Genomic DNA, 17728 nt, shown 5'->3' with positions numbered 1-17728 from the left:
GTATAGGTAGAAGCATGTGTGAATAAATAAAGGCTCATGAAGGCTCTGAAGAAAAGATGTACAATACAGAGTGGATTCATAAAGAAAGGAGCAGTCAGTTTCACTGAGGAGAAAATATCAAAAGAAAGTTTCATGTTGGAGGTGATGCTTGAGCTGGATCTTGTGAATTAAGTGTTTTCAGGCACAACAAGGAAGCAAGACCAGCCTGACCTGTCTGGGAAACTGCAGAACCCGGGTGACTGAGGAGGTGGCAGAGAGGGAGAATGGTGGAGCTGCGAATGTACTCAGGAGAGACCATGAAGGCTCCCGTAGGACATGCTGTGGAATTTGCACATCTCTGGTTTCTAGAGCATCTACGAAGATCAAACTATACTTCTCAATTCTGAGATATACACAAATTACTAAGGCTTGTCTTCAAGGAATTGCTTATTTCAACCCATGAGGTACAATGTTAAAGAAAATTAGATCTTCCACAACCCCTCTAATGCTTCCAAATGTAAGCCTGGGTCTCAGAACATTCCTATTACTTTATAGGAAAACATCAGATATGCCATTAGCCAGTGATTTTCCTTCATTTCATTTTAGGTTTGATGCAAATAACCAGTCATTAAGCTTAGCGAGAGGGACAAAACCTAAGCATGACTACAGTGTGATCAAGAGCATCATTAAATACTCGAAATATCACACACAGGGGGAAAGAAATCCGATTTTTTTTAAAGTATTCAAAGCATAGCTTTCTTTAACTTAGCTAGCGGCCCAATCCCAAAGCAAACACTTCTGGGATGAGCATGCAGAGCGCATTTTATGTTATAAAATTTTCCATCTAATTATTCAACTAGCCAACACAGAAAGAAGGTTAAACTGCCTCTGTTCTTTTTCTTTCATGGCTTCCAAAACCTACTTTTTAAAGTCTGGCCGTGAAAATCCAGGTGCACAGGACGATTTGGTCAACGTACTTGGCTTGTGAGTACTGAGAAAACCATGGACCGCATCAAACGGGTACCACACCAGCGATGACGGTGGGTCAAACTGAGAGTGCGCCATGCTAAAGAAAACTTGAAGATGAGGTGATTAATCATTAAAACCAAATCAAGAGAAAACTGACAATTTACGGTCATCCTTGGCCATTTTTCTGGGCATATAATAAAAACGAATAAAGAAACCGAGCACACATTCAAGCACTGGAACTGCTTCCCCAATTGGAAAATGTGCAAGTCAACTCTGCGGTCCCCAGAGGCCTTTGAGAGGCTCTGAGGGGGGACGGTGTGAGTCCGCAGAGCGGGGCGAGGTGCTAAGGCGGCGTCCCTGCTCCCCCACCCCGACGACGACGGTCCTCGCCACCCCTGTTCGTCTGAACCCCACAGCCCTCGCCTGTGCTGCCCACTGTGTCCATCATACACAGTCTAGTTATATTTAAAAAAAGAAAATGAAGCTTGGTGAACTCATAAATCTACTGCTTTAGCCTCAGGAAGAATGACTAAGAAAAGTAATTTAGAATACACTTTTCTTTTCTCAATGACCTAAGACCTTCAATTTACTAGAGGCTTCCAGAAACCATTCAGACAAAAAGCAAATGATTTTTAAGTTCTCTTCGGTGATTCTCTCCTGTTCATCTAAGTTCTCTGAATATGTGAATTCTTACTATAAGAAATTAAATGAGCATTTGAACTTGAGTAATCTCTGGTGATCTGTAAGTGTAAATTCATTTCTTCCAGCAGTAGATATTTGCTTCTCAAGCTCTTGATGTCTAAATAGGGAAGAACTGCTCCCAGTCAAAGGAATCTCAGGAATCAGGTAGAAACACACACAAGTGGTAGCAGGTGGAGAAAGCCCAATCCCTACTGCACTGGGCTTCCTCTCCAGGCCTTCTAAAGGCAAGCTTGATGGCCCTGGGGAAGGCAGGATGCCGAAAAGACGGTTAGAGAAGGAGATCAGAGATGATCGCGATGTTGTCCACTGTTCCTCTCTGAGGATGAAACCAGAGCTGCCCCCACACCACTGCTTAGAGTCTCTTCCCAGGAGGCTTAGAGGCTGAAGAGCCAAGTTCCTTCATCACCAGCTTCTTCTAAGACCTAGTTAAGTCCTGCATATCGAGTCCCAAGACTTTGCATTCTTATGTTTTCATGACATGTAGCACATAACTTTAGTTGTAATAATTACATTTATGGATCCTTCTAGTAATAATAAACCTAATATTAATTGCCTATTATGTGCCTTTTTTCTTTACACATTTAAATCAAAAGCTTACTATTATTATTGCTATTTTACCTGTGAGAAAACCAAGGGTTAGAAAAGCCATGAGACTTGCCTGAATCTGCACGACTGAAGAATGGCAAAGTTCAGACTCAAACCACACTTTTGCCATTATACCACCATGCTTCTTTATATCCAGAAATTGGAAATTATTCTTATGATATGTGCTATGATATTTTTAGCTTGAAAATGAAATTTCCAACCAGAAAATATTTATAATTGCTTCCTGTTTAGTTATAGAGTGAGAATACCTAGACTAGAATCCTAGCTCCCCCGTTCACTTGTTCTGTATCCCTGTAAAATTTGCTTAACTCCCCCTAAGGGTCACTTTATTTGTAAACCAGGGATAATGGTAGTGCAATACCAAAGGGCTGTTGTGAAAATTAGATAATAACACAAAGCACTTAGCACAGTGCTCCCCTTATAATAAATATTCATTAAAATTAGCTGCTATTATTACTGTTTCAATTTAAATGAAAGTGATACTATGACCCTCTTTCAATTCATAAAGCTACAAGGCTAATTGTTTATGAGCTCCCTGCTCTAGGGCTCTATAAGCAAACATGATATGGGCAACCTATTCACTTTATACAATTGGAATAACTGCAAACAAGAAGTGTACGCTTTGTTCTATACAGTTTACATTTACATTCTTTTGTAACTAAATGATGTTCCTTCTTAGGTAAAGAGAAGAACTACTGCTAATTTTGTAAAAGGGCTCCAAGCAGACAAATGAACAGACAGTAATCGAAACAGTGAGATACAGCTGGTTTTAGGTTTTTAGATGCACCAAACCGAAAGGTGAAGCACTGAAAACAGAGATTTTTCTGTAGCTGAAAATCACAATAGATAAAATCAATCACATCAAATTTGGTATATATGCAAAATTCCAGGAACATACTGACTTCAGAACATGTGTTATGCACATGTGGTAAAGGTCACAATCCTTTGTAGCTTCAGCTTTGCTCTTTTCTTAGCAGAGTCATTACATACTTTCAGCCACAGTGCTTCCTTCATCCATTCATCCATTCATTGTTGAATACTCAGACTTGAGATAATTAATGGCAAAAAAAAAAAAATACAGTGAAAGGTACACTATATGACAGTCTCTAGGTCTATCCACCTTATTACATATAGTTCAATTTCATTCCTTTTTATGGCTGAGTAATATTCCATTATATATATGTGCCACATAGACCTAGAGACTGTCATACAGAGCGAAGTAACCCAGAAAGAGAAAAACAAATACCCCATGCTAACTCATATATACGGAATTTAAAAAAATGGTACTGAAGAACCCAGTGACAAGGGCAAGAATATGGATGTAGATGCAGAGAACAGACTGGAGGACACGGGATTGGGGGGGGTGGGGTGTGAAGGGGAAGCTGGGACGAAGTAAGAGAGTAGCATAGACATATATACACTACCTACTATAAAATATATAGCTAGTGGGAAGTTGCTGTATAACAAAGGGAGATCAACTCGATGATGGGTGATGCCTTAGAGGGGCCAGGACAGGGAGGGTGGGGGGGAGGAGTCACGGGAGGGAGGGGATATGGGGATATATGTATAAATACAGCTGATTCACTTTGGTGTACCTCAAAAACTGGTACAAGGGTGTAAAGCAATTATATTCCAATAAAGAGATTTAAAAAAGAAAAAAAAGGTACACTATAAGTAAAAAGTAAAAACTAGGATGAAGAAAAAACATAAATTACAGAAGTAAAGAACAGAGGGAAATATGGATCACGAGAGCCATGAAATGTAGTCGAGCTTCCTGATATTTGGAGTGAAAGGGGAAGCCTGGTAGTTCCTCTTGTCAAAAGGAGAAAGAACAAACCACAGTGCCTTTAGGATCAGAGTGACTGCTCCTTTGCTCGCCACTCCCACAGGGCTCCAGATGACATCCACTTCTCCAAACCCCTTCCTCACCTACCCTCCAGCCTTTCTGGTAAAAGCATCCATTTCACTTCTCCCCTTCAGGTAACTGCCCATCTCACACTCTATACAGCTCCAGTGGGGCTGTTGGTCTACCAGAGCTACCACTGGTTCATATGGTACACGTATACATTTTTTTAAATGCCCCTTCCTCAAGATACTTCATTTCTATCTCTCGGAAATTTTTCATAATACTTTTGTTAGTATACAAAAGTACTTTATGCCATAATACACAAATTATAATGTCTCTGATATGTATAGCGTCCTCCAGGATGGTGTAGTTTACAATCCGTACCTTCCCTCAGATTTTACATATGGGAATTAGAAGAGAAAAACTCATTTTACTTGAATGACAAACAGTAAAAATACTTCGCAGAGCTGCTGGAAGCCATATCCCCACCATTGTGTAAAGCCTGAGAAGTTGAGGACACAGAGGCTGCTGGAAGCCACAGCCCCCTGAGAGGGTGAGAACACAGAAGCTGAAAGAAGAGATGAAGAGATGGAGGGCTGACAGTGTCTCTAAGTCAGTCTCAGGGTCCACTCTACCCCTGTGTTGGTTGCATACGTGAGCCAATAAGTTCTCCCTTTTAATAAAAAAAGAAGAAATTTGCCTTGATGTACATGACTTCCCAGCATCTATCCTCCCACTGCCGTCACTCTTTTTGCTGCCCTTTTCTATTTCTGTTCTGACTGACTGGTTCCCAGATCCTTTAAAGATTTCCTCAGACTTTTCAGAATATTCTGCTGACCGCCTTGCTGCCTGGCAACTGAGCCTTAAGTTCTCTTTAACCGCTAAAGCCATAAGAGCGCCGCTTATCACTTCGCTTACCTGCAGGTTTAACTCCCCATCTAATTCACTAGCTGTCCCTATAACTGCGCCCACAGTGAACATCATTAATTTCAAATAAGTGAACTGGTTTAAAGAAATATTCACCAAAATTATGTCAATTATATCTCAATAAAACTGGAGAAATAAAAAGGAATATTCACCAAAAAAATCATACTATAAGAACACACACTTAACAAACTTTAACAGAATAAATTATTTTTAAAGAATTTTCATAAGCTGTTTGCGAATTAGCCTAAAAATAATTTGTTCTTTTTAAGTGTGTTAAATTGATCTGGGTGAGGGTTTTCCTTAGAAGCATCTTAGCAACAATTAGTTTGAATTACTGTAGCATATCTAATTTTTTTTTTTTAAAGTTCCTGGGACTTCCCAGGTGGTCTAGTGGTTAAGACTCTGCACTCCCAATGAAGGGGGCCTGGGTTCCATCCCTGGTCAGGGAACTAGATCCTGCATGCCACAACGAAGACCCAGCACAGCCAAATAAACAAGTTTTTTTTTAAAAAAAAAAACAGTTCCTTCAAAACTTGTTTAACTAATTGCCTGTGTTAATAGCTCTCTGTTAAAATAACTGGTGTAATTCCTATTTTCTTGACTGGATCCTAACTGACACAAACTATTTCCCCCACAGTGTTGTATTTACAGAGGATTAAGTAATGAATGACAAAAGCACAGGGTACAAAGTTAAAAGCAGATATGAGGCGGATTTTTTTAAAAATAAAAACTGCTTATTTCATGAACTTGTTTCCACATAAAACAATTTGTTCACTATGCCTTTTAATTTAATATTCAGATTTCATATAGCTTTATATATACATTTTTGGGTTTTATAAAATCTAAAAATCTGTATATCTAACTTTACATAGAAGATTAAGAAAGTATAGCGTACGTTATACAGTAGTGGATATACAATAGCATCACAAAGAATTATCTTAAATTTACTATACCCAATTATATAAAATTAATTTAAAAGAGATGTAACCCAGAGAAAACCATAATCCAAAAAGAAACATGTACCATAATCTTCACTGCAGCACTGTTTACAATAGCCAGGACATGGAAGCAACCTAAATGCCCATCAACAGATGAATGGATAAAGAAGATGTGGCACATATATACAATGGAATATTACTCAGCCATAAAAAAGAATGAAATTGAGCTATCTGTAATGAGGTGGAGGGACCTAGAGTCTGTCATACAGAGCGAAGTAAGCCAGAAAGAGAAAAACAAATACCGTATGCTAACTCATATATACAGAATCTAAAGAAATGGTACTGATGAACCTAGTGACAGGGCAAGAATAAGGATGCAGATGCAGAGAATGGACTGGAGGACATGCAGTTGGGGGGTGGGGTGTGAAGGGGAAGCTGGGGCGAAGTGAGAGAGTAGCACAGACATATATACACCACCAACTGTAAAATAGAAAGCAAGTGGGAAGTTGCTGTATAACAAAGGGAGATCAGCTCGATGATGGGTGATGCCTTAAAGGGGCCAGGACAGGGAGGGTGAGTGGGAGTCGTGGGAGGGAGGGGATATGGGGGTATATGTCTAAATACAGCTGATTCACTTTGGTGTACCTCAAAAGCTGGTACAAGAGTGTAAAGCAATTATATTCCAATAAAGAGCTAAACAAACAAACAAACAAATAAATAAAAGAGATGTAAACCTGGACAAAATATTTTCATAGAAATTTCATTTATAAAGCTAATCATACAATGGGCAATATACCTTAGCTTGTTACCTCTAGCATTTATTGACACCAACCACTCGTTACTACGGAGTTCAATAATCAACAGTTTATGTGGTGCTTAGGTGATATAACAATGTACCTAGACAAGAACCCAAAGTTGTACATTACATTTCTTTTTTTTTTTTGGCTGCACCACACAGTATGTGGGATCTTCCCCGGCGAGGGATCGAACCTGAGTCCCCTGCACTGGAAGGGTGGAGTCTTAACCACTGGACCGCCAGGGAAGCCCACATTTCTACGAGAGCGAGTCAAAAATTATCCACACTCTGGCTGTAGAATTTAGAGGTTTTAATATAACCAGAGTGCAGATAATTTTTGACTCACCCTCGTATTTTAAAGCAAGTTTGTTGATCCTAAAAGTACTAATTTAAAATAGGCATTAATAGCCATTAAAAAATACGAAATAATAAAGAGGCATACATTTTTTTCATAAAAAATTTGGTCTTCCATTTAAAGAAAGAGTTTGATGGCTTAAAATAGTTTGAAAACTCTGCCTTAAAATATCTTCTTTTAGTAAATGTATTAAGAATTGTTAAGGTAAAATCTGACTACGATAACTTCTTTCTCTTTTAGGGCTCCATTTCACTATTTTCATTATTTAAAACAAGAGTTATATAAACATAATTAGAATACTTCTAGGTTTAATGTATCTTTACCATTTGGCTCCCAAAATCAACAAAAGAAAATGCGTTAAAATGAATACCCACTGTCCTAATTCTACCACCCCGGAGCCATACAGATTAACTTCTTCCCTTTCCACATCAAAGAATCCTCCAAATATTTTAAGACAATTAACTTAAAATCCTAGCTAAGTAGCTGGGGTCCTTCAGCCTTCCTCTCAAGATGTGGTTTCCAGCCTCCCCACCAACCTGGCCTCCCTCCCTCAGGACACACTCCCGACTGTCAGAATTCTCAATAAGGTCTGACAGATCTAGATAGAACGTTTCAGATTAACAGATCATCTGCTTGCCAATTTATTAGCTATCATCAACATCAATCAAAACTCTGAAAAAGCTGAGCGTCACAGATAACTTTAGCTGAATATTTTAAATGCTTAGAAAGTGTGAATTTTATTTTTGCTCTCACAGTCAGATGAGAGACACCAAATTGAACCTTGATATCATTCCCATGGCACATGCCAACGCCAACTATGGAACCACACGGCCGAGGAGTGGGGGGCTGAGGTGGGGGGCGGGGGGGGGGGGGCGGTGGAGCACAGGCTGCCGAGACACACACACAGAAAGAGGGAATCACCCTTTTTCGTCAGATTCTCACCACCTGGGGTGGGTTTTCTCCTGGGAATATGAAACCCTCTCTCCACATACGCCAAGCATCCTGTTTTTATATCCCTTTCTCCCAGCACTAATGATTTTTCTGTGTATATATCGGAAGTTCACAAACGTCCTGGACTGAAGTCGTACGTTTGGGGTGGGGGGCAGTGTGTAGAAACAGAAAATCATAAGCCTCAAATACCTTTGACGCAGCCTTTAGTAAAATTAACATAATTTATATCCTAGTTAGCACAGACTGCATTTATTCTTCATATTTTCATTATTTAGTTAAAACTATACTTACTCTTTATATTTTCATCATACAGTTCAGTTTTTGCCTATGACTATCTGCTAAGGGCAAAGAACGTTACTATACAACAGAAGGGTTGGTTTTAACAGTTCCAAGGTCTGTTAACTTGTACCTCTGACATGATCCGTGTTTGTTAAGGGAAACTTTATTTACTAAAATGTTTGTCGTAGAAACTGTGCTTGCCTGCGTCAAGCTGCAATCCGCTGCCTGTGATAGGAGCTTGAGGTAACCGCCACTCTGGGTGGTAATTAACGCACGTTCTCTGGACTTGGCTGACTTAGCTTTGTAACTTTCCTGGAAGGAAGGGGTGTGGCTTTGCTTGTTAGACTGACAGCATCAAGATCTTTCCTCCCTGGCCTTTTCCCTTCGGGGCATGATAAACACTGGGGCTCAAAACATCTCTTTTTCTTCTTTATTTTTTTATTTTTTTTATTTTTTTATTTTTTGGGGGGTACACCAGGTTCAATCATCTGTTTTTATACACATATCCCTGTATTCCCTCCCTTCCTTGACTCCCCTCCCTCGAGTCCCCCCCACCCTCCCTGCCCCAGTCCTCTAAGGCATCTTCCATCCTCGAGTTGGACTCCCTTTGTTATACAACAACTTCCCACTGACTATTTTACAGTTGGTAGTATACATATGTCTGTGCTACTCTCTCGCTTCGTCTCAGTTTCCCCTTCACCCCCCGCCCCCTCCCATACCTCGAGTTCTCCAGTCCATTCTCTGTATCTGCATCCTTATTCTTGTCACTGAGTTCATCAGTACCATTTTTAGATTCCGTATATGTGAGTTAGCATGCAATATTTGTCCTTCTCTTTCTGACTTACTTCACTATAAAACATCTCTTTTTAAAAAGTCATGTAGATTAAAAAAGAATCCTCCAACAATAGGGACCATGTATCATCACTGTATCATCCTAAAGCTTGGCTCAGAGCTTTCCAAATGGGACATGCTCAACAATATTTATTAGTTGAAGTGAACTGAATTACTCTTCATAACAGCTCTCACTTAAGGCTAAATTTCATTGCCACAAAAATGGAACGTGAAGGTTCAGAAGAAATCAAAGACTTTTTACCTCTTCACCAGGTTTAGAACTATTTGTTCCAGATGGTTGTACTCTTAGACACACTGAGTGTCTTCTAACAATATAATATATCAGACTTAATTCTCACAATATGTAGACATTTAAAATGAGGGTACAGAGGCTTAGAGAAGTGCCTTAGAATAGTAAATACTAGAGCCAAGGATGCAAGCTGAGTCCATTTGTCTTTAAAATCCCCCGCTTTCAGCATTGAGAGTTCATGGGCCCTTTTGAGTTTCTTTAATGTGGGCATCAGAAGTTGATGGATGAAAGCTCAAAGGTGTATATATTAGGCAAGGTCAACTTAGTTAAACAGAAGGCAACTATCTGTAGGACGTGACTTATCAAATGCCCTGAAAGAGTTTACTAGTTGCCTGAAATTCCTCCATAAGAGATTATCTGGGGTTAAGTCAATATAGAAGCTTAATTTATTATTTTACTATAAATACTTCCCAAGATCACTTGGAATAACTCAGTCTTGTTCATTGCAAATGTTCCAGGAAGGGGGTGACATACGAAGCTTTCTTCTATTTGCCAAAACCTTTATCAGATTCCCCCCTCCTTCTTTCACATGGTCCCCAAGAAAGAAGACACAGGGACGGGCGGCATCACATTGCTTGACAGGCTATCTAGACAGAGCTCACAACAGCCCGGGACTACACTAGGGGCTGGGGAAAATTCTACAAACTTTGTAGAACGAAAATGGAATTTCCAATGAAAATTACTCAGCATTTGACCACAGAATCAGCAACAAAAGATTCAGTCACCATATAGCCTATACATTAACAAAGGGAATCAGAGAGGTAAGATAGGCATAGCAATTATTAGCATTTGCTCTAATGTTCCTATACTTAATTTTAGGAATATAAACCTCTTGGGTATACATTATTTAATAAAGGAAGAATCTAATTCTTAGTGACTAGGGTTTAATGTTTGATACTGCACATTAATCTTGCTACTACAATATCAGCCACAGAAATCTTAGGCACAGTGAGGTCTCAGGTTACACGGAGCTCCACTGGGTCACTGTGCTTCCCACTTCAGAAAAAGGGCAGCAGATAACGCGCTGCCTGGGGTCCCAGCCTCCTACCAGCTCTTGGCCCCGCAGCGCCCCTGGAGGACCACAGCTGCGACGTCCCTCAAACAACCAGCTTTCAGCCACTTCCCCTTTAAACGGGACAGATGGGAAGCATTTTTTATTTTTTATTTTTTTTAATTTTATTATTTAAAAGCTATTTTCTAATACTTTCATTTCATAGCAGTTTTCCAAATCCTCCTGGCAGAGTACCTGGCACACAGTATGCATTCAATAAAGTAAAAAGAAAAGAACGAGGATGAGGTGGGGAGAAAGACCAGGAAGAAGAAAGAACTGCATCATATCTATAACACTTATTCCCTAGCCTCTTAGCTCTAAGGGGTAAAAAAACGAAGAAACTTTCAAGATCATGGTAATTCAACCCCCACTTCTTAAATATGAGGAATTGAGGCCCAGAGATGTTGGCAACTTGCCCAGTGTCAGATGGGACGTTAGGAGCAGAGCTGGGTTTATCACCCATGTCTCCTTTCTCCTAGTGCTGTTCTCTTTCTGCAGTAAAAACTGCACGCCAAGGGATGGGCCACATGTATTCAACAGGCAGCAACAGACTGGAGTCATGCTGTATCCCCTGTAGAAACATTTCTACAGGCAAGGAAGGAAAATGAACGTCATTGTCCACTGATGGGAGGTTCCCTTTCACACATTTCCTAGGGTCTGTGCTGCAGCGTCTAAGTGAGAACCTGTTCGGGTCTGATGTACGAAGAGAGGTATACAACCTGGGTCCTGTTTGAAATCTAGGAGATGCAACAGAGCACACATATGGAAGATGACCTCATAGTCAGTGTATCTAAGTGCAAGTGAGAAGAGCATAGTATATGGCTGTAGGATTTATAGGGAGCCTTCTGGAAAACCGGAAAATCCAAATGCTTCTCTGAGTATTACTGAACAATAACCACCATGGTAATTAATGTTCCAAAATGTAAGCATTCACCAGACATGAAATTAACAAGCTGCTTACCTCAATTTATATATTAATGTTATACCATCAAATTCCAAATCATCAGAAACAAACTATCTTGAGATTTAACTCATAATTATAAAATACTACAAATAGTCCGTTTAACTCATCCCACACAAAAAAGGCTATGTTGAACCTCCTAGAATAATGAAAATAGAAACAAAAATAAACAAATGGGATCTAATTAAACTCAGAAACTTTTGTGCAGCAAAAGAAACCATAACAAAACAAAAAGACATCTCTCAAAATAGGAGAAAATACCTTGTGAATGAAACAACCGATAAGGGATTAATCTCCATGCAACTCATGCAGCTCAGTATTAAAAAAAAAAATAACCCAATATAAAATGGGCAGAAGATCTAAATAGACATTTCTCCAAAGAAGACATACAGATGGCCAAAAAGCATATGAAAAGATGCTTACCATCACTAATTATTAGAGAAATGCAAGTCAAAACTACAATGAGGTATCACCTCACACCGGGCAGAATGGGCATCATCAAAAAATCTACAAACAATAAATGCTGGAGAGGGTGTGGAGAAAAGAGAACCCCTCCTACACTGTTGGTGGGAATATAAATTGGTACAGCCACTATGGAGAACAGTATGGAGGTTCCTTGAAAAACTAAAAACAGAACTACCAAATGACCCAGCAATCCCACTCCTGAGCATATACCCAGAAAAAACCATAATTCAAAAAGACACATACATCCCAATGTTCACTGTAGCACTATTTACAATAGCCAAGACATGCAAGCAACCTAAATGTCCATCAACAGAGCAATGGATAAAGAAGGTGTGGTACATATATACAATAGAATATTACTCAGCCATAAAAAAGAACAAAATAATGCCATTTGCAGTAAGTCAGACAAATATATGATATTGCTTACATGTGGAATCTTAAAAAAAAAAAAAAGGGTACAAATGAACTTACAAAACAGAAGCAGAGTCACGGATGTAGGAAACAAACTGTGGTTACCAGGGGGTGAGGGGGAGGAGAGAGAAATTGGGAGACTGGGATTGACATATACACACTACTATATATAAATAGATAACTAATAAGAACCTGCTGTATAGCACAGGGAACTCTACTCAGTACTCTGTAATGGCCTACATGGGAAAAGAATCTAAAAAAAAAAAAAAAAAGAGTGGGTGTATGTATATGTATAACTGATTCACTTTGCTGTACACCTGAAACTAACACAGCATTATAAACCAACTATACTCCAATAAAAATTTTTGAAAAATAAATCAGACTATATTTAAACATATCTCATATATAAAAGTAAAACGTCTGCGTATTGTTTAAACAGATACTCATAAAATTAAGATGTGTGTCTTGTTAAAATACATACTTATACTCTTTTATTTTCAGCATCACAGAAGATCAGAGTTAGAAAGTAACTGAGTTGTCAGGGTGTCCATCCATCAGCTGGATGGCTGGGAGGGGAGTCCCATTCTCCCCTCCGACACATCCCTATGACAAACTACCGCAGGAGGAGGCTAGGTTCATCTCTGGACATTCATCTGTTTCATTCTACATAAAACAAATGTACTTCAAAATGGGGAAATTTGCACTAGGAAAGGAGCAAGTAAAATGTCTTTTAAATTAGTTATAGGAGTATCTCTTTAGTGATTAAGTTTTCTGTTCAGGTTTATTGAGTGAGACTAATAAACCGCAGGGACCAGTCAGCCTGTGCACCAACATTCCTGCTCATGAACAGTCCCTTCAGGAAGCTCATTGTGAGACATGAGGTAACTCAAAGAACATGAGCACTACAGAAGAATTCAGCAAAAACTACAGTGGAGACTATCTACGACATTTGTTAATCCTACAGTATCTACAGGAACATTTCAGGTTAAGTATGGTCCTGTGTAGCAATAGAAAGTGCTTAATCTACCAAGAAATATGCATTTATTGTCAGTCTATCCTACCTATTGTGGCCAAAAAATATACAGTTTGAGAAAATGTTCAACTGCTGGGATTTAAACAAAAAGGGGCTAGCTGCTTTGTGCTGCATTAACTGAAAAATAAACCATGATGAGTTCTACCGGATTTAACTATTCACCCCATTACCAAGATTTCTGGCTGCGCATACAGTTAACTTTCCACACAAACATAGCCCTTGCACAACTAGCTGATTTTTAAAAAAATCACTTTGTTTGCTATTAATAGATTAAAATAGTAGCACTAATAAATCAATGAAACGAGAATACTTTCTACCTACCACTACCGCCAAGGGCAAAAACAGATAAAATAGCAGCAGAAGGGGAGGGGAACCGCTTGACTCTTACCACGTGACCAGCTGGGTACCTCCCTTCTGTTGTCTCTGCAGGGCTATAGAGGATGCGCTTCCCAACTGGCCCGTGTTTTGAGAATGACAACCACACTTGTTTAATTCTCCATTCGAGCTGTTCTCAGAAGGTACATTCTAGGGCCACGCCCTTTACAGCAGAATTAGAAGGGTATGGGCACCATAGGCACGTTATGCTCTGCTGCTAGGAGGTCCTCGCTGAGCGTGAGGCTCAGAGCAGGCTAACAGGGCTACTACATGGGGCACGGGGTCACAGGGATGAATAAGACGCGGAAGGTGACTATACAATCCAGCAGCAAGATCGGACCCTCCCAAACGTCTACTATGGGTTCTTTTACGTGCAATCAATACAACTTATGAACTGGATATTTACAGTTAGTGCTAATGTACATGTTTCTTGAGGCATGCAGGCTAAGGAATTCTCTGCGTTTTTTTTTCAAGTCCCCTTTGTAAGTACCGTTAGACACGTATTACCAATAGCATAGCAGTGCCTAGGAAGAGAACCTTCTTTTTAGACCATCCTGTAGCAGAGAAATTAAATACAGCACAGAAAACAGCAGATGGGGCGTGTGAACAGAGCGTGGAGCAGATCAGGAGGAGAAAAATAGTGAAGCAACGACAAAATCAAAGACAGACGAAAGAATGGGGAGAGAATAGAGAAGATCAGGGGGCCAGTAGGGTGAACGAAAGGAAAAGGGGCACAAATGCATTGATTCTAACCATAATTTGCACTTCTGGACTTGAACTTCGCTTCAGACACAGTGTCTTGTCTTCATTTGTTTTTTAAATTTTTATAATTTGAAAAAGTAAACCCACAAAAGCACTTCCTGTCATCAATACTGAGGAATGCTGCACGTAAAACAGAAGACTTTGCACTCCGAGGGTCCCAGATGAGAAAGAGGAAAAGAGCAAATTCCTCATCAAGGTGGAACTTGACTTCTTCAGTTAGAACCGAGAAGACTGCTTACAGAGAGGGGAAGAAGGGAAAGAGAACACAAGGAAAGCAGGAACTCCAAGAAAACCTGGAGCAGTGGAAGAGGAAGAGGAGAAAGGTAAGCAAAGAATTCATGCTCCCTACATCTGTCCAGACCACAGTTTTTCAGATTGAGATCTTCCTCAAGGAATCAATCAATCAACCAAAACCCTCAGGGACTACAAATGGATCATTCTGACTAATATCTGAAAAGTTTCACGCTGCCAAATAAATACCAATACTCATTGTTAGAAAATGAACAATTCTGTTGTAAAGTCATCTCAGGTTTTAAGCTCAGGACCATCACATACTGTAGAGTATCATTTTCACAAGTAAAATTTAGAGCTCAGCTATGGGCTCTTGTTAATAAGCAAATGCTCCAAAGTCTCCCAACATTGATTCCAAAGCACTCACAGAAGATCTCTTGTAAAAAAAAACACTGGCTTATTTTCCCAAGTGAATAGGTATAAAATATGTATTCATTATTTTTAAACCTGTCCCTGGCTAGTTTCCTGAGAAACCAGCAGCAGGAAATACAAGTCAGATGCAAATCTTTGAGTATCGGAATCAGATATCAAGAAATTCTGTTGACCTATTTAAATTTATTTAAATAAACCACCGATGTGACAGACATATGGCTGCAAATTTTAATAAGTATGTCTGTAAACATTTTATAGAAAAAGAAGTAAAAATTCAATATTTGAGGACAACCGGTGTAAGACAAATTCTATTCAGCAAACGAATTACAATACCGCACTGTACAAAGTTGAAATGTAAAGTGAACACACATAAGCCAGTGAGGAAGAAATTTCAGTGCTAATGTCATCACTTTAAGTTATGTTTTCTGGGCCATAAGCAGATGTGGAAGCTGCCTGACATCAGTTTAAAAATATTCAATGAGGTTTTTGCAGAAATCAAAGTGATATCACTTGTTCGGAGGGATTTTACACCTGAATTCCCTCCATGCAGAGGAGAACAAAGCAGAGGACACATGAAAATATCTGCAAATGTATAACAGACGTCATTTTCAAGCCAGCTTTACTTCTTTATATGTTATTACTGAGCACTGCTCTGAAAACATCCCAATTTCAGGTAAGAAAAATGAAGTCTGGCTTGTATAACATATCGAACTGTATGCAATGATATGAAGAAACGCAAAACTAAATTCTGACTCTAGATAGTGTGAGAAAAAGAAGCTGTAAAATGCCGACAGAAGAAAATGAAAAATGACTTTTCAGTATTCTGTATCTTTAACATAGCCCTGTTCTTTGAGTTACTATACTTCCACCGTTAAGTATTAACTACACACCTACCAATCCTTTTAAGAAATGCACAAGAAAAATCGCAGCTCATTATTCTATGTTTCCCATAAGAAAAAAAACAAAACTATCCCTAGAAGACAGCCACACAAAATAGCCAAGCACTTAGGATTCGGCACAGTACAAATCACACTTACTGATTTTCTCCTCATCTCTTGAGAAAGGAAAGCAGCAGAGCTGGCCCATGGCACTGGTGCTCTCTCTCCTTCCTGCTCGTCTCCCCGGGCTCCCCAAAGAGCAACTGCAGTTTATCCCACAGTCCGCGAGCACTCCCTGCCTCCTGCCCTCCGCCGAGCAGCACAAGAGCACGAAGAGCGGATGCACAGGATGCTCGGCCCGCAGAGGAGGGGGCACTTGCCGCCCGGAGCAAAAAGGCTCCACCTCCCCGGGCGCCAGCCGCACGCAACGGCTGCCGGACTGGGACTGGCTTTCGGGGAAAGAAGTGGCCCGATGCTCGCCAAATTCTCACTAAACTGGGAGCTCTCGCCCTGAGATGAGTGCCACGTGTGCTGCGCGGCTCTGCGGATGTGTCTTTAAGAAAGGTAATCGAGAGCAAACCACAACCAGTCCTTTCTCCCTCAGACAAATACGGTAATTACACACGGAAATTCAACGGGGGAAAAACATATTTTCTGACTGCTATTTAAAGAGGAAGAGCTTTCTTTTATCCCCAGGAGGCTTTTATTTCTTTGTTTCAGGAATAGGGAACCTGGCTTTGCAGAACACAGAAAACACAACTTGAATGAAGTACCACGAACTTCAAACTGCTAGCGGGGTAGAAATGCCCCCCCGGTGGGGCAATAATATAGAACATCAGTTGTCTGAAACACTGCTTTGTTCTTCTATTAAAGCATTAAATCAATACTATGAATTTTGAAATTAGAGCATCAAGTATGTTAGTAGCCCAGAAAATGCCCCAAATCTAGAAGCATCACTGAGAAAAAGATCAGCAATAACAGCATCTTTCTGAATGAAAACACAAGGTAGTCAAGCAAATTCAAGGACAGCAAAACAACTGATTTCCAGACACGATATGTTTTGAACTTCATGACATAAGACTTCATATAATTGTTCCAAATCTGTTATTTTGTATAGGGAAGAGCCTTCTTTTATGACACTGTGGTAAGGAAAGACTGCTCACAGTGCCAGGAATACCACCCAGATTCTTACTTTACTCCTCGGCTTCCCAGCTAGGCACTCCCACCCATTCACCAGGCGCTGCAAGGAGAGGGCAGTGGGTGACAAGAAAAATTCCCACAGTTCTGGAGGCAGTGTGTCTACTCATCTGAACAAAAAGAGGGTGCAGTCTGGAAGAATAAAAACTGTCAATTTTTTAAATCCTAAGCATTACTTTTTGTGTTAAGAAATACTTGCAGTGAACACACTTCATTGAGGAAAATGAGTAGCTCCTGGCATTCCCCCAATCCTAGCATTGATATAAGGATAGAACCTTTAGAAATAAAAAGCCAAAGGTTTGAATCTCAGATCTGTCAGGTATTAACAGTTCTGAAACACTGACCTCTTTGTCTGAGTTTTGGTATCTTCATCTGTAAATCTAATAAGCTCATTATAAAGTTTTAATTTATTGCTGCAAAGTAGGTAAGGAGGTGGGAAAGGA

At 39.8% G+C, this 17728-nt stretch overlaps 1 protein-coding gene across 5 annotated transcripts in view; it reads right to left on the bottom strand.

Moving 5' to 3' along the window:
- AKAP7 (A-kinase anchoring protein 7) overlaps positions 1–17728 on the bottom strand; it is a 121746-nt gene that overhangs the window by 16800 nt on the left and 87218 nt on the right. The window contains exon 1 of one of the 5 annotated variants that reach the window (XM_057740123.1): positions 16248–16428. The exons of the other annotated variants lie outside the window; for them this stretch is intronic. Within the exon in view, the coding sequence (XP_057596106.1) occupies positions 16248–16296 (49 nt within the window). The 5' untranslated portion in view covers positions 16297–16428. Of the gene's footprint in view, positions 1–16247; positions 16429–17728 lie in introns of those variants that run through there. 5 annotated transcript variants of the gene reach the window in all.

The sequence above is a fragment of the Hippopotamus amphibius genome, chromosome 6 (assembly GCF_030028045.1).
Source record: "Hippopotamus amphibius kiboko isolate mHipAmp2 chromosome 6, mHipAmp2.hap2, whole genome shotgun sequence".
In the NCBI taxonomy this organism is placed as follows: domain Eukaryota; kingdom Metazoa; phylum Chordata; class Mammalia; order Artiodactyla; family Hippopotamidae; genus Hippopotamus; species Hippopotamus amphibius.
The sequence above is the reverse complement of the archived record's forward strand: the minus strand, read 5'-3'. Positions and strand labels throughout refer to the sequence as shown.